Below are 19,810 nucleotides of genomic sequence, written 5' to 3' on the forward strand. Positions count from 1 at the left end.
AGACGAACCCGCGTACAGACTCGGATACTGATCATAGGTTTGTGTCTTTAAGCCTCACAGCTCAAGTCTTCACAATCTCCATCTTTTGATCCTTACATTCGTTTCTTTACTACCAGGCTGTATAGACCTGTACATACTACAGCCATGGATTCCACATTCTCTCTTAGACGCCTCGCCGTCGCTTCACTCCTTTGTGTTTCTCCCGCTCTTGTCAGCGCGCAGGCCGAGAACAAGGCCGCCGCTCTGCAGTCCTGCTTGACCACCGCCGGTGTCCGCAACGTCATCAGCACCGATGCTACCTGGGCCGATGAGACCACCGGCTTCCAGAAGCGCATCAAGGTCGACCCGGCTGCCATCTCCTTCCCCGAGAACAAGGACCAAGTCGCCCTGTCTCTTGACTGCGCTCGGAATGCTTCCACTTCGGCGTCTCCCCTCGGCGCCGCCCACTCCTTCCAGGCCTACGGCTTCGGAAACTCGGGCAGTCTGGTAATCAGCATGGCTGCCTTCAACTCCGTCTCTTTTGACGCCGCTACCAACCGCCTCACCTACGGCGGAGGTTCCCACATCGGTCCCGTTCTCAAGGACCTTTGGGACAACCACGGCCGCCACTTCCCCCACGTTCGCGGCGCCCACGTCGGTCTCGCCGGCTCCAGCATCGGCGGTGGCTATGGCTCTTCCTCCCGCCACCTGGGAACTCCCATGGATAACCTCGAGTCCGTTGAGTACATGCTGTACAACGGCACCATCGTCAACGCCGCCAAGGGCTCCGACCTCTTCTGGGCCGCTCAGGGTGCCGGCGCCTCCTACGGTGTCCTTCTGTCCGTGACCACCAACACTCACAAGCCCCTCTTTGACACCGCCGTCAACTTCACCATCGCCGGCGGTCAGCTCGACTCCACGGCCGCTGCCAAGGCCGTCATCGCTACCCAGGAGTTCTCCCTCTCCAAGGACTGCCCGGATGAGCTCGCCCTCCGCTGGTCCCTCAGCGGTCCCCCTTACACCGGCACTGGTTACTTCTACGGCAACCCGGCCGACTTTGACACCGTCATCGCGCCCCTCGTCACTGCCCTCCAGGCTATCGGCAGCAACGCCACTGTCGCTAAGACGGAGCTTCCCTTCTGGGACATGGAGGTCGCCGTCGCCGGCGCCGGCATGAACCAGCCCAACGGCGGCACCCTCGGCAACCGTTCCTTCTACACCCAGGCCCTGACCATCACCACCGACCACCCCCTGACCGAGGCCCAGGCCAAGACTCTCTACGAGAGCACCACCATTGCCTTCAATCGCACCGACCTCCGCAAGTCCGGTTTCCTTGATCTCTGGGGCGGCGTCTCGCGCGACATCTCTGATGCCGACACCGCCTACGCCCACGGCAAGAACCTGTGGCTCATCCGCTGGGAGGCCAACTCTGTTGATGCTACCTCCTACCCGGCTGACGGCCCTACCTACATGAAGGGACTCATCAAGCCCTTCGAGGATGCCCTCGTTGCCGGCGGCGCGCCCCTCCGTGGTTTCGTCAACTATGCCGATACCGAGCTCTCCGAGGCCGAGTGGAGCTCCCGTCTCTACGGCTCCAACTTTGACCGTCTCAAGCAGCTCAAGACTGTCTACGACCCCGAGGGTGTCTTTGTCAACCACAAGCAGGCTATCCCCCTTCCTTGAGCGGTGGTAGTAAACTTCTCATGATTCTTGGATATACTTTACTAGGGAATGGCAGGGAAAATTGACAGAATACCAGCGGTTTCGACCGGGTGAGCCAAACATTGATTTCGTTTCTCATCTTCTTCTACCGCCAGTGCCAACAACAGCTTCCAGTAACGTTACCTTGTGATTGTGTCACGAACGCGTCTCGGCCGATACCCTGTCCGAGATTTCCATCGTTATTTCTATTATTCGTAAACTTGTCAGCGATGAAGTTTCAAAAACTCTCCGTCCAAGGTGTCCATGCTCTCCAACATGAGGCGCGTCTGACGCGTAGCCCTTTGTGCGGAGAAGAGCATGATGCTTCTCCAACTTCTCCCCTCAATTCCTGCGGGGTAAAATTCCACAATCCACAAAAACTAGCAAGTGGAGTTCCTTCGGTAGACATTCTCACGAATCACTTATTCCCGGCTAAATGCAACTTGCGGAGGCGTGGGGTTCAATCATCTCAAAGGCTCAACTCGCTCTTGGCTAAGTTGGCTTTGAAGAGCCGATTTCGATAAATATTGACCTCAACCTTCGTTGCCTCGGAGGTGACTGCTGGTTTGGTTCTCGAATTCTTGCATTGATCATCAACACCAGTTGTGCTTTCAAAGCCCGATTTTCACAATGCCTCAAGTTAGAAACCCAATCCTTCCTGGGTTCAACCCGGATCCCTCGATATTGAGAGTCGGAGATGACTACTACATCGCGACGTCAACCTTTGAATGGTTTCCCGGCGTCCAAATTCACCACTCCAAGGACCTGGCAAACTGGGAGCTTGTCACAAGGCCCTTGAGTCGCAAAAGCCAACTCGACATGCGCGGAGACCCAGACAGCTGTGGTGTCTGGGCCCCCTGCCTCTCCCACGACGGCGACAAGTTCTGGCTCGTCTTCACCGACGTCAAGCGTAAGGATGGATCCTTCAAGGACACTCACAACTACATCGTCAGCGCGCCAGCCATCGAAGGGCCCTGGTCTGACCCGTTCTACATCAACTCGTCCGGCTTCGACCCGTCCCTCTTTCACGATGACGACGGCCGTAAGTGGTTCGTCAACATGATGTGGGACCACCGCCGCCGCTTCCATGCCTTCACCGGCATCGTACTCCAGGAATTCGACCCGAAAGCCGGAAAGCTCGTCGGCCCAAAGAAGAACATCTTCCGTGGCACAGAGCTGGCTCTCGTGGAGGGCCCGCACCTGTATAAGCGCAACGGCTGGTATTACCTTCTGACCGCCGAGGGCGGCACCGCGTACGAGCACGCTTGCACCCTCGCTCGTTCCCGCGATCTCTGGGGTCCGTACGAGCTTCACCCGCAAAAGTACGTCATCACGTCCAAAGATGCACCCGATGCGGCGCTCCAGCGCGCTGGCCACGGCGATATCGTGGACACGCCCGACGGCAAGACGTACATGGTTCACCTGACGGGGCGTCCCACGACGGAGAAGAAGCGTTGCGTTCTCGGGCGCGAGACCGCGATCCAGGAGGCGTACTGGGGCGACGATGACTGGCTCTACGTCAAGAACGGTCCAGTACCGTCTCTGTACGTCGAAGTACCCGGGACCAGAGACGATACTTCGTACTGGGCGGAGAAGAAATACACCTTTGAGAACGGCCTGCCCAAAGACTTCCAATGGCTGCGGACGCCAGAGCCCGAGCGTATTTTCTCAACCGACGGCGGGAAGCTCACGCTTATCGGGAGGGAGTCGATCGGATCCTGGTTCGAGCAGGCGCTCGTCGCTCGCAGGCAGACGCACTTCTCCTACGACGCCGAGACCACCGTCGACTTTGCGCCCACCGACGAACGTGAGTTTGCGGGGTTGACGGCGTACTACTGCCGCTACAACTTCTTCTACCTGACCGTCACCGCGCACGAGGACGGGAAGCGCGAGTTGTTGATTCAAAGCTCCGAGGCCTCGTGGCCCGACAGCGACCTCACAATGCCCTTTCCCGAGGCGGTTTCGCTGCCTGATACGGGCAAAGTGAAGCTTGCGTTGACGATCCGCGGACCGAAGCTCCAGTTCTACTATGCACTTGAGGGCGAGGAACTCAAGGCTGTCGGTCCGGTGTACGATGCTTCCATTATCTCGGATGAATGTGGTGGGCACCAGGCGCATGGAAGCTTTACGGGTGCGTTTGTTGGTGTTGCTGCGTCTGATTTGAATGGTACTGCGAGACGTGCGGCCTTTGATTATTTTACGTATCGTCCTGTTCATGATGAGACCGACCGTTATGATATTTAATGACGAGTTTCCACCGCCTACATCTGAGAGCGGGGGCTGGACTGATACTGTACGTTGAGATTTGACAGGGGAAGAATCAAGATTTAGTCTCACAGAATAGCCGTTTTAAGTCAACGAGTCAACGAGCTCCTGTAGTAAAGAATTGATCATGTTGCGTAGATACCTAAATATGTTGTTCATGACAAGCCTTAGATGAACAAAACTTCGTCGCCCAAGACAATCTGATCGATCAGCAGCGGAGGTATTGATGTCAAACCAGTCTTAGGATTGAGATTCTGAGTATCGGGCTGGGGATCTGACCCTTCAATAGCGCCTCAGAACTTCCCCCTTTCCCTGGTTCAAGGTAAGTAGTTAGGCTTCCTTCCGTGGCCCAACTCAAAGAAACCTCTGCATCAAAGGGAACAAGCAATTGACGACGCCGTAAGATCCTACTGCGAGCGGGGCGAGGTCAAGAGCGCCGAGGTGGGCAGGGTAGCCTGGACATCCAGCCCCATCTTTACCACCAACCGCTTATGAAGAGCAACCAACACCTACCTCTTTTCTGGACGTGGCAGGAACCTCCAACAGCATCCGTCCCACGCCACAGTTCCCCCTGAGCTTCACCAAAGAATATCTCGCAACCCTAAGAGTTGCCAGCTGCGTCCCACAGCATGGAAGAAGACTGTTTCGCCGCGCGCAACATCGAAGAGCTTCCTCGGCACCGCGCCACCTGGAAATGTGACGAATTCAGAAGGACTTGCGCAGATATGAGAGACCTCAATTATCACACTTGGGGCTTTGTCATTTATCGTTGTACCTACGATGATGAAGATCTCTGGGCCCGGTACCTCTCGCAGCTCAGGGACTTTGCTCATGAGTATCTTGTCGAGACTCGCCGAGCTGAGCTGTTAGAACACTACCTTGATTTTCAGTTTATTGAAAATCGCGCCACCCTTGAGAATGCCTCGAGAAAGGATGTTAGGCGACATTTCAATGAATGGCTTTCGAATCAGGACATGCCCGCCGGCGATAGGACCCGCGGGGGATCAGACAATGTCTTGATGACGGGAATGCTAGTTCAAAGGGAGTCGAGGTACAAGTTCTGAGACGATCTTAACGGCTCTGACCACCGACGAGACAGCTTAATTATCCGCATCAGTTATGAGCCTTAAACTACGACCTCCCTCATCTCCGAACTAGTGGCAAGGGTTTCAGACTCCCGGTGCATCAGCAGGCTTAACTACAAGCTTTTTATATCATAATCTCATCGCTCATCTGCTATTCAACAAACTGCTATCATTACACCAGCTCATGCCTTGTCTTGTTCTCTTAGCCCTCTAGAAAACCATGCACAGACGACCCTTAAGCTGCTTAGACAAGTAGTGTTCCGCCATCTCATTGGCCTGGTCGACACCATACGTCTTCTCAATGTGCGTCTTGCAACCATTCTTCGCATGCAATTCAACCATTTCTCTGCTCCGTTCAGGAGTGCAAATCAACGCACCACGAACAGTCTGCTCCTTGAAATTCAGCGCGAAGGGATCGACCTCGAAAGGTCCATCGGCAGGAAGACCGACATCGACCAGGACACCACCCTTGCGCAAGAATTGCTGTCCGAACCTGACGAGCGGCCGTGCCTCGGTTGTGATGACGACGCGGTCGACGCCGGGGTTGGTATCATAAAATGAAGTCTGGAGCTCTTCGACGACCTTCTTCTGAGACTCGTCCGTGTCGATTAGGTACGTGCGATCGGGATTCAGGTGTGAGGGCACGTCGTTGGCTAGGTCGAGACCTTCTTGTCTGTTGTCGATGACGATGACCTTGTATCCCAATGCCTTGGCATACTGTACACCGAGGTGTCCCAGGCCGCCGATACCGACAATGGCAAGCCACTGGTCTCTTTGACCCTGCGCGGCACAAAGGGCACCGTAGACCGTCGCACCGGCGCAGAATAAAGGCGCGGCCTCGGCCCAGGGGATTGACTCGGGGATCTTGGCCACGACACGGGCGTCGGCCTTCATGTACTGCGCGAATCCGCCGTCGAGGGTCAGTCCTAGCATGCCGACGAGGTTATCGCAGACCTGCTTCCCCTGGTTGCACGAGTTGCACTTGCCGCAGCAGCCGTAGGTGTTTATGGAGCCGACGCGGTCGCCGACTTGCAGGCCCTGCTTGCCTGCTTCGGAGCCGAGCTTGACGATGGTGCCAGCGGGCTCGTGGGAGCCGACGAGGCCTGGCTTCGCGCCGGCGGAGGCGTAGACGCCCTGCTGGACTTGGAGATCTGTGTGGCAGTAGCCTGCGGCAGCAATCTTGACGAGGACGTCGTTTGGACCGAGTTCGGCGGGGACTTTTACGTCTTTTACTTCGTAGCCTTTGTTGAAGTCTTTGATGGTTGCTGCGCGCATCTGTTGGGGAAGTTGGTCTGCCATCTTTAGAGGGCGTTGAACAGTAGTGTAGTAAGGTAGTTGTAATGCTGATGTAACTTCGGGATGGTACTTAGTATTGATTCGATGCGGTTCCGTCTTCAGGAAAGTATGATCTGATGGGTATCTTGCTATTGTTCATAAGAACCTCTTTGGCCTCGATGCCTGCTCCTGACTTATATGTTCGAGAGACGGTTAATCTGCGTCTGACTTAGTCTATGCAACGTCATGACCAACGCTGCTCAGATGTGAAGGGGAACGCAATAGTAGCGTCACAGGATCCAATCATACGTGTAGTTACGTCAAATGGAATAGTTAAATGGACTTTGTCGCCTCATAGTGTCATAAAAGTGGCCCAATGAGAAACATTGTGGACTTGAGGTGGTTCGGGAGCATCTCAACGTTCTAGACCCTAACTCAGCATATGAGCTTTCGGAAATAAGCGCAAAGTAGTATCGCTGATGCGGGTTTCCTTTGAGACTTTCAGACCGACATTTGAATGGTGGTGAAAAACATGTAATTTCAAGATGATTTATTATTTCTGGCAGAGCTGGCTGTAGCTCGCAAGTAGGTATGGGAGTGAAGCGGTGACGGTTGATGAGCCTGAAAAGGTTGTCAAGCAGGCACGAAAGGCTAAAGTCCCCACCACGTGCTCTCCCACGAGACAGCGATACTAAAGCCTTAAAATCAGTGATGTAACCTGAAGCTCATTGAAACCAATTCCTCCAAGCAAGTGCATGCCCCATTCATAAGGCGAGCTAGATTTGTGGACTCAACCCCACTGAGTTACGGGTTGAGTCCACTGAGTTCCACCATGCCGGGCGGGATCCGGACATGCATCCACCCTCGAGATCGCGCCTGGCCGAGTGGCTCTACATCACGACGATAAAATTTCCGAGGATTCTATTTATTCATAGAGTTATCAAGTGCCATACAGCTTTTACCATCACCCATTATGACCAGGTGCACCTCGTCTCGATGTTGGGCTGACCCGATGCGCTTAAGCTTGGGTGGTAAACCTTCTTAGTGTTCGCGTTGACGGGATTCGGAACCTGGCACTGGCCGATATCATCGTAATAAGTCCCCTTCAATTCCGTCTCGCAGATTCTCTGCCTCCAGTTGCGCAGGCTGTCGTTGTATGCGGCTGGTGGTGCGGGTGAACAGCTGGCGTGGAAGGCGGTGAGGTATTCGGCCAAGACTGTGCTAGACAGGGCAAGCAGAAGGGTTGCCGAGTTAAAATGCACTTTTAAATATTAGTAAGCCGGACTTATGAGAAGGAGGAGCAGTTTTGACTGACTGGTGAAGTCAATTATCAAGTACAATGAGGTGGCGATTGGTACGAGGGAGGAGCGATTGTGCGGATGTCTTTATACTTCAATGGCCTTGAGAGCGATGTAATTCCAAGGTCAAAAGTGGATAAGGAAACTGGACAACGTGATCTTAAGTATCCAGATGTAATAAAAATAACGTTACGCGGCATTGAATAATATGACTGTTTTCGTGTTCAATTATGTAGAGAAAACTCTAAGAAACAGCTACAGTCAAAAGTTGAGTTTCGGATTCGCTTTTCCCCCTTTTGAAGTGCTAAGGTTTGTACTAAGTGCGCTATACCAAAGTAAGCCTCGCCCGCTCATTCCGACCACGCACATCACAACGAAATCGCCGAGGTAAATTTATTATGTTGTCATTGAAGTCTTGAAATGCAAGAGGTGCATCGTTTACACCAGTAGGATAGTAAGATGAAACCAGGAACGCTTCGTGGGCTGCTTTACGGCACACGGGCATTGTCAGTAGGAAAACAGGGGATGAAGGGGTCTCTAGAGTCCTGTTTAATCAGCCAAAGCAGAAACGGCGCGGCCTGATGTCTAGAGAATTAGTTTCGCATCTTGTACTCATTTAATCCATGGAATTTTACACAGAATTAACCAGACTACTTTGTCTTTATCATCTTAGCACGAGTTAGTCGCGTCTTTTTTCCTCTTTGAAGGACCACTTGACGGGGCCCCGACGGGAGCTTTAGAACTCCGTCCTCTTCCGTCGGCTTGACGATGAACCTTATTTAAGGGCTGTCCAAGCAATACCTAGAACGACAAATGGCAAACTCCCAAGCAAGCAGTGATTGGCTCACCGTGCCTTATCAATGGCTTTTGGTATTAGTAATCCAGCCCGTTCACTAATAGTTGCCGTCATCAACCTCCACGAAACATCTCCAGCTTGGCACGGGCTGTTAGTGCCATGCTGAGGAGGGGCCCCAGTCCCCGCGGTTTGCCGCTGCGCGCTGGGGTGGATTAGCTATACGCTAATCAAACCCTTAACAACGCACATTTTCCCCTCGAATCGAGCCGCCGTCGACTCGAATTCGCCTTCCGCAGGCTAGACGAAGTCTTCCTGGTAGGGCAGGGAGCAGAGGTTCCATCTAGCCTCCCGAAGGAGACGGGCGACTTTCTTTCCCGGCGCAAGTGGCGCTTCCGGGCCCAAAATTGAACATCACCGACCGACTTTTCGACTTCGCTCTCTCAGCACCTTTGCCCCTTAACGATCGAAGACTCCCTCGAAGAGACGAAACGACCATTGGGTAGCGACGTATAGCCACGGCTATATACAGCTATGCTCGTTATAGAACCTAATAGCAAGCCCTACAACCTAGTCTTACGAGGTTTTGCCCCTTGTGGTTTCCCTTGTGGCGGTATTACCTATTACGATATACTCCGGACGGTTACTGGAACGTTGTATAAACCAGAAGCCTGCGGGCTCTGGGTCGAAGGATAGGAGATACTGGCGGAATTGCGTTCTAGGGACGACCATAGCACTGTCTCGGGCAAGCCAGCGGCACCCAGAGACAGGTTAAACACATAGTTGCCTTTGGGCACGATTTGGAGGACGAGCTGGACTGTATCTAGTGATAGCTATAGGCCTACGGCCCTCCACGCCATATACCCTTCGGGAGGTCGGCCGCAAGGGCGGCTGCGCCCTTGCCGCTACGGCGTTAAAATACAACAACAACAACAATAATAGTTGCCGTCCTACATCAACAACTTTTGCGTATCATTCAACTCGTCCAAGAGGCATTGTACTACTTGTTTTGTGGCCCTATTCACCAAAACCTGGAGTATCTGATTCTCTATGAACCCTTCCACATCTCTTCCAAAGACTAGACGCGTTCCACAAGCGAGCAAATTTTGCCACAAACGCGGCATCAAGTGCCGGGTCGGACCGACAGCAACCAGACAAGTGACAAGTAGATCAAGAGTCTTACCTAACTTGTATGGAAAAGATTTCTTTGCGACTAGCTTGCTGAGCAGTTTTACTTGGCCATACGGAACGTCAAACGAGACGTATATGTGGCTAAGCGCACAAGTATTTGTTGATATCACCTTGAATGGAGTCAAAGTCAGATCATGGATACAAATACGGAGAACTATTATGACGATTCAGCCTTCGAACTCGAAGTACCACCATTCTTTTGCCTGTTCGTGCGCCAGGCATAGTATTCTCCCCCAGTCATGACCGGATATTTCATGGGATTACTCTCACTCACGCATGTTGGCACAGGCTCCAACACCTTCGCTCTATCAAACCCAAAAAAGAACGGCGCAGAATACCTCTCATTACCACTTTTGTTGATGACCCGATGGATTGTTGACACAAAAAAGTCGTTCGTCTGTCGCATGAAGCAGTCGGCAATGTTGACGACGAAAGACCCGGGCATAGGATCCGCCTTGACCCAGATTCCCGATTTACTGAGAACCTCGAGACCGCCGGATGTATCTTGAGTGACAATGGTGAAGCACTCGACGTCAGTGTGCGCGCCGATGCCATTCTGCTCGTCTACTGAGTGCTTTTGCTCTGGGTAGTGGAGAATGCGCATCCCCGCCTCTGGATGCTTGACGTATTCATCAAAGTAATCTTCGGGTAGGTGGAGAGCCAGTGCAAAGATCCGAGTTAGCCGGCGTGAGAGCCGGAGAAGCTCTGTATAGTAGGCGTAGAGGTTATCCCGGAAACCAGGTAGGTCGGTAGGCCAGATGCTGACAGACCTTTCCGATTTGTCAACTGATTCGGGGTCTTTCTGGGCGTCATAAGCCCAGTTGAAAGCCTCGCTCAAATCTGGCAAAGGGTCAGCGGAAGAAGCCACCCAGAACTCATGACCGAAAGGCGGCTTTACCTTGGTGCTTCCACCCATTGCGGTTATAGCATCCCATCGGATGGAAGCCAACGTACTCGTTGGGGACAAGGCCGGTAAAGACCTCCATCTTCTTCTCCTCCGGCAAGGCAAAGAAGCGTCTCGCTTCGGTCATTGTCAAGTCTGCGAACTTTGAGTCAATCCCCTTGTCTCTTGTTAGCATAATGAGAGACTCCAACATTTGAAGGATCACAGAGCTCACATGATTGACCAAGTAGAAGAAGCCAATGTCCCTAGAGGCCTCTCGTATTTTTTCGGCCACAGCTGTTCGATCCTCGAGCTCATCACTCCATATCCCTGACGCATCGATGACTGGAATCTTTTCTAGGCTTGTCGAGGTGTTGGAGTTGAAGCTAAAAACTTGCCCGTTGTGAAGAGTTACGGTTCTCGCCTTGGAGTCTGACAATGTGGCAGTCTCTGACATGATAAAGCTGTGATGATGTGATCTGGAGGGCTAAGACAAGGGAAAACGTAATCTTAGATAATTGTCTTTCGATGCCACTGATTTTATTCGGTGTTTGAAAGTCTTCTATGGACGTGAAATCTGGTTCAATCATCTACTAAATGACTGTCGTCTGCATGCTTCATACTCTGAAGATGATCTAGGCAACTCGAATGTGAGCCCCGCCAATGCTCGGCTAGCACTTCCCGTCGGCGACATCTTATCGCGGGGAACAAGACGGACAAACTGCAAATCCGCTCAGCTTGATTGAGGCAACCGCCCGTCATTGGCCAACATTGGTTCTTGTCAGATCTCACAAGATACCGCAACTTTGAACTACCGAGGAGAATTGCCCCGCTGTTGCCTATCTGCATGAGGCCAGCAAAACCGTAGAATTGCCGATTCCTTATCAAGACGCCTCCAATAATGACTGTCTTACGGGCGAGAAGACGAGGTATCTTGATCCTTTGCGTGGCATCTCCTATCTAGAGACTAGATCTTTGTATTCGATGCCTATCTGAGTACCTTTAGGTAAGATAGGTAATCCTACAAATGAACATTGAAAGTTCCACAATCATAAGACAATGGGGTTCCTGACTTGTCGTTTGTGGACTTTTCACGGTTATTGAAACCTTTCCCAAAGGAAAGATCACAGTCTGGCCTGGATTCCCTCATTATCCGGCTCGATTTATAGCAATGGTGTCCACTTCTTCATGGAGCCGCCGTCTACTACGGCGCGTAGAGGTAAATCGAGACACAGACACTGACGTGGACATTTACGTCAACAAAGATACTCGTCCGTTGCCTCCTTCCCGCAGAACATATGGGCCTTGGGAGTTTGTGGGGCTATGGATGGTCACCGGATCTTTCAATGTCGGAGGTTGGACGACAGGTTCTTCCTTGATCTCCCTGGGACTCAACGTCTGGGTAAGCGATTTACCCCATTCCGTAAGATGACGAGAGTCAAAGACCCGTAAGCTAATGCAATCAAAGCAATCGATGATTGCAATCGTCATCGCACACACCTTTGTCGGGTTTGTATGCATCGCTGGAGGTCATCCGGGCGCAAAGTGGCATATCGGGTTTCCGCTTTGGATGAAGCAGAATTGGGGCATTTGGGGTTATCTGTTTCCCATGGTAAGTCTAGAATCTAGGTCTCCCATCTCACCTTACCTTGCTCAAACAAGATTTGAGGCTCTGCGAACTAATCTCGCGACCAGGCTATCCGAGTCTTCTTATCTTTTGTATGGACAGCCACCAACACGTGGTATGGAAGCCAATGCTTGAGGGTCCTCTTGACCTGCATCTGGCCATCGTACCTCAATTTGGATTCTGGGCTTGCGGGCGGGACGATGAAAGTCTATGACCTCATCTCATTCGTCCTGTACTTCCTGCTCTGTCTACCACTGATCTGGTTCAGCCCAGAGAACTATCGCAAGCCGTTCCTCTTCGCCTCGACGACGGTGGCGACGACCGTTCTTGTGCTGTTGATCTGGTGCACCACTCGCGCCGGAGGTGGAGGTGCCCTTCTTGCAGATGTAAGCTACGTCTCTGGTATCGAGCCCGCACAAGGGGGAGACTTGGGCTGGGCTTTCGTAGCCGCGGTCACGGCAAACATTGGAGGTATTGCCACGCATATGTGGTCTCAGTCCGACTATACCCGCTATGCGCGGAAGCCAGGGGACCAGGTCCTCGCTCAGCTCATCATGGTGCCCCTCGGAACCATCATCGTGGCCTGTATCGGGATAATCTGCACGTCTTGCGCGGCTACGATCTACCCCGACGAAGGGAAACTGCTGTGGCAGCCCTATGCCTTCCTCGATGCTGTTCGCAAGAACGAGGCCAATCCCGGCGCTCGCGCTGGGGTCGCATTCGCCAGTATCGCTTTCATACTGTCGCAATTTGGCATGGTGGTTGCCTCCAATTGCGTAGTCGCGGGTATCGATCTAGCCGCGCTGCTACCGCGATGGTTCACGATCCGCCGCGGGGGCTACTTCACCATCCTCTTCGTCTTCGTCATGCAGCCCTGGTCACTGCTTAACAGCGCCAGCAACTTTTTAACCGTGGTCGGCAGCTTCAACGTCTTCCTCGGTCCGCTCATGGGAATCATGTTTGCCGACTACTTCCTCATCCGCAAGCGGACCATCAAGCTCACCGACCTGTATGGTGACTCACCCGCCAGCATCTACTGGTACACCAGAGGTTGGAACTTGCGGGCGGCCGTTTCTTGGGTACTCGGGGCTTGGATGTTCATTCCCGGGTTAGCGCAGAGAGCTATGGCACCTAGCGAGGTTTGGGCCGGGTGGACGAGACTTTACCAGTTGTCCTGGTTTGTGGGTTGTCTCGTATCGGGGTCGATATATCTCGCATTCAACCGTATCTGGCCCATACCTGAGAAGCAGGCAGTGGATGACCTTGATTACTTTGGCACCTTTGGAGATGCGCCCGTGGCTGAGCTGGACGCAAGCTCGATATCAGAGGCTGTGGGAGAAAAGTCGCGCGCGGGGCAAAAGGTCCAGATCGTCTGACGCCAATGGAAGTTCGTATTAATTGCCTGTTCCGTCGACTTTCCAAGTAGACTAGAACCCAAAAATCTCTTCATACTTCAAGCCACCGTCCCAAGTTGGAAAGAAGACAAGGAAATGTCTCAAACCATTTGTTCTTCGCCCTTTTTTCCTCATATCATTCATGATGTCTTTTTCGTGATATGATCCATGGCATCCACCCACATTCCATCTGATCGTCGTGCATGGCCGCAGCGTACCTGGAATTTCTGCGTTTGCCCGTGCTAAGCCGTTTGCAACATATCTGCTTGCTGCATTAGAGGCTCGACAAAACCTAGACCAGTTACGACATCAGCCCATTGGATCAACGCGGAGAGGCATACATGGGACGGCTGGAACGGGTAGGGCGAGCGACTCTGGGCGAATCGTCGCATTTCCCGCAATGCCACATTGCATTTTAGGCTTGGAGGAGCACGCGCCAATGCCTCTTTCTTCCCATCTGCCAGGCAGCTCAAGCTTTGGGTGAGCTTATTCCACGTTTCATAGGGAGCACCCATCTAGTTCCCATTGGGGACGCCCTTTGTCCAGATGTGGATAACTGATCTTCAGAAAGGCGGGATGAATTCCACGTCCATCAGACTTTCCGACGTCAACACCCGGCCCGTGGTCTCTGAGCGTGGTGCCGATCCAAAAGCTTGAGCCAGGTGCCGGTTCAAAGTCTATTCTTTCTATGCAAACCTATGTCTCTATGTCCTTTTTAGCTCAAGCGGATCCCCCCCGCATCCAGGAGAGACGATGGTTCCGATCCTTGCGTGACCGACCTTCTTTCATTAGGGTGCCGTTCCTACGGATCGCATGCCATCGAAGACGGCCGGTTTGGGCTCCCCAGATCTTTTACCTTGTTCTTTCTCTGATTGTTCCTCTTGCCTCTGCCGCAATCTCTCTGATGCAGCAGTGACAATCATCAGGTACGATAAACCTCATGTCGCGGCATGGTAGACGTCGACATTGACCCGCACCGACCTCGTCGCGTCCTCGCGGTCGCCGTCTTTTGCCTCTGCCTCACCTGGGTCGCAGTGCCACTGCGCATCTACTCGAGACTCTTTCTGACACGGGTTTTTACTCTCGATGACAAGCTCATATGCCTGGTCCAGATCACCTTCACCGCATACCTTCTTACGGATATCGCGGCAGTCTTGCACGGGTCTGGACACGATGCTGTAGAGATTTCGCCAGAGGATAGAAGGATAGCTCTTCAGGTATGTGAAAGACAACAAGATTGGAGGCTATCCACCTCATGACCACCAGAGGGCTGATACTCTAGCTGCAGCTCTTCTTCGTTGGCGAACTTCTGTACCTGATCACTACAATACTCTTGAAAGTCTGCGTTGGCCTACTGTTGCTCAGCATTGCTATTGTTCCCCTCCATATCTGGACGCTTCGAATACTCCTCTGTTCGACATTCCTATTCGGCTCACTGTACTTCATTCTGGTTATCTTCCAGTACAGACCGCTTCACGTATTCTGGGACGTGGGCCCTCGGACACCAGGCAGCTGCTTCTCAACCAGTGTCGTACTTGGATGCACCTACACCCTCGCCATTTTGAACTGTATTGCAGACTGGACTTTTGGCATTCTGCCGTTGTTGATCGTCTGGTCCCTGCAGATGCGCCTGAAGACGAAGCTACTAGTCATTCTGCTGCTAGGTTTCGCGTCCATGTAAATTGCTCTCTCTCTCTCTCTCTCGATGCCTCGCACACACCAAAGCTTTTCAACTTACTAATCATGACCATCTGTTGTAGAGCGAGCATTGCTACCATAGTGCGCGCAGTAGCTGTTCCAGGACTGCTCAGTCAGGAAAACTTTTTTCGTACGTCTCAAACAGCTACCCCAGAGAAAGATGGACTTGGACATGTACTGACCTGTCCAAGGCGATACAGCATATCTAACCATCTGGAGCAATATAGAGCCCGGTATTGGCATAGCGGCAGCTTGTGCGCCGGCTTTGTCGCCGCTGGTTCGACACATTTTGGGGAAGAGGCAGCGGCGGGGATACGAAAGCGGTATCTGGCGAACACGAGAGCTCCCAACAATCACAGACAACAGCACCATGGCGCTACCAGAAAGAACAGAAAGGAGGCAGCACGAGTTTCGAAACTCGTCCAAAAACGACATACTACGCTTGCGATTTGACGACTTTTCATACGAATCCCGGATCACCTCCGGCCCACAGGCACATCAGATGCGGCCAGTGCCGCCGCCGCCACGGAGTCGAGCGTCGTGGGCTTTTCCGATACGGCGCGGGTCAGCGGTCGGCGGCGGTGGCTTCGATTGTATCACTGCTGATACCACGCTCACCACATCGACGATATCATCAGACGGAGCAGCGGCCGAACCGCCGTCCTCGGGGATCATGAAGACGATGGAGTTTCAGCTGTCGTATGAGGCAAGGACGTGGACAACGTCGCGGCAGGGGAGGATGATTCCGCGGGACGAGAGCATGACGCTGCGGCCTTCGACGATTGCGGAGATGAGAAGGGTAACGAGCGGCGAGGTGCCGCTTCTTCACGAGGGGTTGTCACCGACTTCGCCCGAGTATGACATTGAAGCTGGATTTACGGGGTGGTCGCGTAATAGGCACTCCTCACCACCTGCGTCACCGTGGGAGTGGATGGGGACTGGTCAGGCGAGGCCTCTTTCCATGAATGGGGGCAAGTTCGCTGCTGAGGCGACTCACATGACTACAGCGGAAAAGCGCCTATCGACAAAAGCATAGTGAGAGGAAAGTCGTGGCTTGGCTGTCTGATTGCACAGTTCAACGTACATAATATTGTAATATGAATGTTCTCACCCATCTACTCTGATGAAGTTTTAACCTTTTGCTCTATCTATGATGCGCCCGCAACACTCAATTGATAAGTGATAATATGCTACGTACTGGTAGGTTGTCCATCTGACAAGATGCTGGCCAGAAGTGTTTCTCTAAAGCGCACCTAGATTTTCGAGATGCCGTAGCTTATTTCATGTAGCAACGCACCTCGAAAGTAATATCTGTAGAGTCTCAATAATGTTGGCAACCTAATAGGGGCAGGCTCTGTGGGACTGGGATTCTGAAGGCCGGGTCAAGCCTGGCCCAAAGTTTTACAACAGAATTACGAAGGGCTATATGGAGTCTCTTGCTCCTGAGCACGTAGACTTTTAGTGAGCAAAAACACGTGATACACTTCATCTTCAAAGGCTTTCTCCGAAACATTGACCAGGTATTTTACCATGAAAGTCTATAGATCAGGTCAACCGGATGGCTGAATGTTACATATGGCTATAAATTGATCACCTGCACCATTCTGAAGTACTTAAAATCAAATAGAGAAAAAGGAATCATCCTACTTTCACATTCGCTTTCCTTGCCTACTGTGCTTGCACACTTACTCGTTGTCAATCTCACAATTCTTCTTCAATCTCCAAAGAAATCGCCAACAAAAACGCAGAGGGAACAACTACCAAGAACAATAACCATAACACCACAATGCCGAAAACAAGCAATCAACCGGAGAACAGCCAGTCTGACAAACCCCTATTCTTCTACATGCCCGATGCCGAATGGGGAGAATTCTGCCAATGGTACAAGTCCGACTTCACAGTCTCCAAGGCAGAGATTTCCGCCCTGGTTGGCCACATCGTAGACGAGGCAGACCCTGATGGCACGGTTATCTTCAATTGTGCTGAGCAGTTCATAATGTACTGCAAGGCCGCAAGGTTCCACGATGCCTCGACACAGGCGGGCGTGCTAGCGACGAGTAGCCCAAAGGAACAAAAGACACTGGGGAGGAACGTCACTGGTTTCACGAACGAGAGTTGGGACCAAATCAAGAGTCCCGTCGCCGAGACAGGCAACAAAGCAAAATTGGGACAGAACACACGCCTGGGCAGGAAGCTGATATCCACGGGCGATCGTTTGCTATGCGAGGCTGCCTCAAAGGATCGCGTCTGGGGAATTGGATATACCGCTAAGCATGCCTTGTCTCACCGTCAGCACTGGGGCGAGAATCGATTGGGCAAGGCTCTCATGGCGACGAGAGAACATCTGAGGAGCGAGGAGGCTCGCAACAAGAAGCCTTGGGAGCATTATGAGTGAGAACGACATAGCCTCACAGCAGAAGCCGGCAGCACGGCGCATAAGCAACGACTTCAACATTTGCTTTCTGGAGTCTCGGCAGAAGGGCAAACCCTCAATCGTTTCATCGCCGGCGAAGCTAGTCATCTTTATCGTCGTTCACATAGCATCAAACAAGGATTATCATTTGCGGTTAGAGAATAAGAAGAGGCATTAACGGGAGGACGCTTCAAACTGGCATGCAGATTGTCAGTGTGAGCTTCAATCAGGCGTACGAGGGGGCAAGGTTGCAGGGAGACTGTGAGAGTCTGGAAGTCCGACAATTGGGGATTCAATAAAATCAAGGAGTTGAGGAGTTCAAGCGTTTGTAATGGATATTCATTTATATCTATAAAGATGACAAAGGAGATGGTAGTAGTCTATTACAGGCAGGTATCAACAATGGTACAGATGGGATGCCATCAATCCAGACACCAACCCCGATGCACCCGTCCCTCGACTCCGTTACGATGCAAACCCGTGAATATTGACACAAGAAAAAAATGGTTCCGAAACAATGATAATCACAACTTCCCATGGTATCTCTCTATGGCCCTTTCCCGAACTAGCGAAACAGCTTAGAAGCAGAAAACGGCATCAGACATCTTGGAAGTGGCACCAGGCTTCTCGAAGCCCAGGTTCGTCAACGACTTCTTGGCAGCGTTTACCATGCCAGGCGGGCCGCAGAGCATGACGCGCGAATCCGGGCCGGGAGCGGGGAACCGCTCGGCCATCATCTCCTGGGTGACGTATCCGGTGCCGTAGGCCCAGTTCTCGGGCGGCGAGTCGAGAAGGTAGTGCAGCGTGAAGTTCTTGGGGTACTTTCTCGCAAAGGCCTCGAGCTCGTCCCTCAGCAGGATATCGGCCTCGGAGCGGTTGGCGTAGATGAGGCTGACCTCGGTGGTGTCGCGGTCGTCCTCGCAGATGGCGCGGATGAGCTGGTACATGGGGGTGATGCCCGTGCCGCCGGCGAGCATGCCAATCTTCTTGGTCAGGTTGGGGCGGTAGCGCATGGCGCCTTTGGGCCCGCGGAACTGCACCTCGTCGCCGACCTCGAGGTTGGCGAGGTACTTTCCGGTGAGGGCGCCGTCGGGGTAGCAGCGGATGACGAGCTCGAGCTTACCGAGGTCGGCGTTGTTGGAGGTGGGCGTGTAGGAGCGGGAGACGGACTTTCCGTCAATCTCGGCCTTGATGGCGACGTGCTGGCCGATGGGCAGGCCGAGGACCGTGATCGGGGTGGGGAGCTCAAAGACGAAGCGGTAGACGTTGGGGGCGAGGAGGGTCTTCTCGACGAGCGGGAGAGGGTGGTAGGAGACGGGGTCGAGCCAGCCGCGCTGGTTGAGGGGGTTCGCCTTTGCGACCTTGGGGATCTTCTTGTGCGGGCGGTAGTGCATGGGCGTGAGCTCGTAGTGGAGGAGCTTGGAAGCTTCCTTTGCGGCGATGGAGCCCGCGACGGCGAAGAAGGCGGAGGCGACGGCGAAGCCCTCCATGAAGCCGAAGCCGGTGCGCTTGGAGCGGGCGGCGCCGCTGCCGAAGGAGAGCCATGCGGGGGGGAACTGGATGTTGAGTCTCTGGATGGCGGCGATGGCGTCCTGGCCGGCGGGTGTGGAGGATGCGTGGCGGGCGGCGACGGCGCCGAGGCCGATGAAGAGGGCGGCGGCGGCGGCTTGGGATGCGACGCGGGCGGCTGAGCCCGAGCCGGAGGTTTTCTTTTCGGGGGTGGCCTTGGGCTGGAGGCGGACGGCTTTGGGGGCGGAGCGCTTGTTCACGCCCTTGAGCTTGCCGACCTTGAAGTCGGCCATGATTTCGTAGGCATCTTCGGAGTGGCCTGCGTTATCGAAGGCTTCTGAGGCGTCGACGCCGCCGGCCTCGACGAGGACATCTGCGCCACCGGGGTGGTCGTGGAGGTACTTTGAGAGATCGTAGACTGTGTTTCGCAAGTTAGTTTGGTGGCCTATGGGCAAGTTTGTAATGCGATTTGGGGGTTATTGGGCTTACCTTCACCGTGGATGACCATCCAGCAGTCGTCTGCCTCTCTGTGTGCGGCAACCTCCTTGGCCGTGAACTCGGGGCCTACTGTTGACTCGGTAGTCGCCATTGTGAATGTGTATGTGGTGTGGGTATCTCTGGGAGATGGTCGAAGGTGGGAAAGGGGGCGGGGTGAGAAGTAGTAGTGTTACACTGTCGCAGTCGTGTCGCGCTGATGAT

The 19,810-nt window shown here is 53.3% G+C and overlaps 9 protein-coding genes across 9 annotated transcripts; 5 read left to right on the top strand and 4 right to left on the bottom strand.

Annotated features, from left to right (window-relative positions):
* Positions 1 to 144: 144 nt before the first annotated feature.
* Positions 145 to 1,662, top strand: BDP81DRAFT_449427 (uncharacterized protein; the record flags this gene model as incomplete). The annotated part of the gene is made up of 1 exon (XM_060592405.1): positions 145 to 1,662. The coding sequence occupies one exon, from the start codon at positions 145 to 147 to the stop codon at positions 1,660 to 1,662; it is 1,518 nt and encodes a 505-aa protein (XP_060445998.1).
* A 538-nt stretch (positions 1,663 to 2,200) lies between these two features.
* BDP81DRAFT_427381 (family 43 glycosyl hydrolase) lies at positions 2,201 to 4,092 on the top strand. The gene has a single exon (XM_060590351.1). It carries the CDS (start codon positions 2,311 to 2,313, stop codon positions 3,922 to 3,924), a length of 1,614 nt encoding a protein of 537 aa, XP_060445999.1. The 5' UTR covers positions 2,201 to 2,310; the 3' UTR covers positions 3,925 to 4,092.
* A 1,074-nt stretch (positions 4,093 to 5,166) lies between these two features.
* Positions 5,167 to 6,802, bottom strand: BDP81DRAFT_348437 (alcohol dehydrogenase GroES-like domain-containing protein). The gene is made up of 2 exons (XM_060586166.1): positions 6,615 to 6,802; positions 5,167 to 6,523 (listed from the first exon to the last, which is right to left on the bottom strand). Exon 2 carries the CDS (start codon positions 6,327 to 6,329, stop codon positions 5,241 to 5,243), a length of 1,089 nt encoding a protein of 362 aa, XP_060446000.1. The 5' UTR covers positions 6,330 to 6,523; positions 6,615 to 6,802; the 3' UTR covers positions 5,167 to 5,240.
* A 399-nt stretch (positions 6,803 to 7,201) lies between these two features.
* On the bottom strand, positions 7,202 to 7,825 carry BDP81DRAFT_223284 (uncharacterized protein). Its single transcript, XM_060582820.1, has 2 exons — positions 7,621 to 7,825; positions 7,202 to 7,566 (listed from the first exon to the last, which is right to left on the bottom strand). Coding segments are annotated over exons 1-2 (291 nt in total). The 5' UTR covers positions 7,622 to 7,825; the 3' UTR covers positions 7,202 to 7,276.
* Positions 7,826 to 9,605: 1,780 nt separating this feature from the next.
* BDP81DRAFT_348441 (uncharacterized protein) lies at positions 9,606 to 11,117 on the bottom strand. Its single transcript, XM_060586167.1, has 3 exons — positions 10,706 to 11,117; positions 10,486 to 10,648; positions 9,606 to 10,427 (listed from the first exon to the last, which is right to left on the bottom strand). The coding sequence occupies exons 1-3, from the start codon at positions 10,925 to 10,927 to the stop codon at positions 9,745 to 9,747; spliced, it is 1,068 nt and encodes a 355-aa protein (XP_060446002.1). The 5' UTR covers positions 10,928 to 11,117; the 3' UTR covers positions 9,606 to 9,744.
* A 389-nt stretch (positions 11,118 to 11,506) lies between these two features.
* On the top strand, positions 11,507 to 13,613 carry BDP81DRAFT_406286 (uracil permease). Its single transcript, XM_060588968.1, has 3 exons — positions 11,507 to 11,872; positions 11,939 to 12,082; positions 12,166 to 13,613. Exons 1-3 carry the CDS (start codon positions 11,642 to 11,644, stop codon positions 13,471 to 13,473), a joined length of 1,683 nt encoding a protein of 560 aa, XP_060446003.1. The 5' UTR covers positions 11,507 to 11,641; the 3' UTR covers positions 13,474 to 13,613.
* An 828-nt stretch (positions 13,614 to 14,441) lies between these two features.
* BDP81DRAFT_394064 (uncharacterized protein) lies at positions 14,442 to 16,225 on the top strand (the record flags this gene model as incomplete). The annotated part of the gene is made up of 4 exons (XM_060587896.1): positions 14,442 to 14,708; positions 14,780 to 15,168; positions 15,252 to 15,319; positions 15,381 to 16,225. 4 exons carry the CDS (start codon positions 14,442 to 14,444, stop codon positions 16,223 to 16,225), a joined length of 1,569 nt encoding a protein of 522 aa, XP_060446004.1.
* Positions 16,226 to 16,975: 750 nt separating this feature from the next.
* BDP81DRAFT_318975 (uncharacterized protein) lies at positions 16,976 to 17,584 on the top strand (the record flags this gene model as incomplete). The annotated part of the gene is made up of 1 exon (XM_060584402.1): positions 16,976 to 17,584. The coding sequence occupies one exon, from the start codon at positions 16,976 to 16,978 to the stop codon at positions 17,582 to 17,584; it is 609 nt and encodes a 202-aa protein (XP_060446005.1).
* A 596-nt stretch (positions 17,585 to 18,180) lies between these two features.
* BDP81DRAFT_373988 (oxidoreductase NAD-binding domain-containing protein) lies at positions 18,181 to 19,773 on the bottom strand (the record flags this gene model as incomplete). Its single annotated transcript, XM_060586686.1, has 2 exons — positions 19,601 to 19,773; positions 18,181 to 19,529 (listed from the first exon to the last, which is right to left on the bottom strand). The coding sequence occupies exons 1-2, from the start codon at positions 19,698 to 19,700 to the stop codon at positions 18,181 to 18,183; spliced, it is 1,449 nt and encodes a 482-aa protein (XP_060446006.1). The 5' UTR covers positions 19,701 to 19,773.
* Between the last annotated feature and the right edge of the window lie 37 nt (positions 19,774 to 19,810).

This window comes from Colletotrichum phormii (genome assembly GCF_030913505.1).
Source record: "Colletotrichum phormii strain CBS 102054 chromosome Unknown BDP81scaffold_9, whole genome shotgun sequence".
NCBI lineage: Eukaryota > Fungi > Ascomycota > Sordariomycetes > Glomerellales > Glomerellaceae > Colletotrichum > Colletotrichum phormii.

Bases quoted from the DNA above. Each gene is read 5' to 3' on its own strand.
- BDP81DRAFT_348441 (XM_060586167.1), bottom strand. From the start codon at position 10,927: ATGTCAGAGACTGCCACATTGTCAGACTCCAAGGCGAGAACCGTAACT. The intron at 10,649-10,705 runs GTGAGCTCTGTG...ACAAGAGACAAG, and splicing joins TCTTCTACTTGGTCAATCAT to GGGATTGACTCAAAGTTCGC. The intron at 10,428-10,485 runs GTAAAGCCGCCT...ACCCTTTGCCAG, and splicing joins CAATGGGTGGAAGCACCAAG to ATTTGAGCGAGGCTTTCAAC.
- BDP81DRAFT_406286 (XM_060588968.1), top strand. From the start codon at position 11,642: ATGGTGTCCACTTCTTCATGGAGCCGCCGTCTACTACGGCGCGTAGAG. The intron at 11,873-11,938 runs GTAAGCGATTTA...ATGCAATCAAAG, and splicing joins CCCTGGGACTCAACGTCTGG to CAATCGATGATTGCAATCGT. The intron at 12,083-12,165 runs GTAAGTCTAGAA...TCTCGCGACCAG, and splicing joins GGGGTTATCTGTTTCCCATG to GCTATCCGAGTCTTCTTATC.
- BDP81DRAFT_348437 (XM_060586166.1), bottom strand. From the start codon at position 6,329: ATGGCAGACCAACTTCCCCAACAGATGCGCGCAGCAACCATCAAAGAC.
- BDP81DRAFT_427381 (XM_060590351.1), top strand. From the start codon at position 2,311: ATGCCTCAAGTTAGAAACCCAATCCTTCCTGGGTTCAACCCGGATCCC.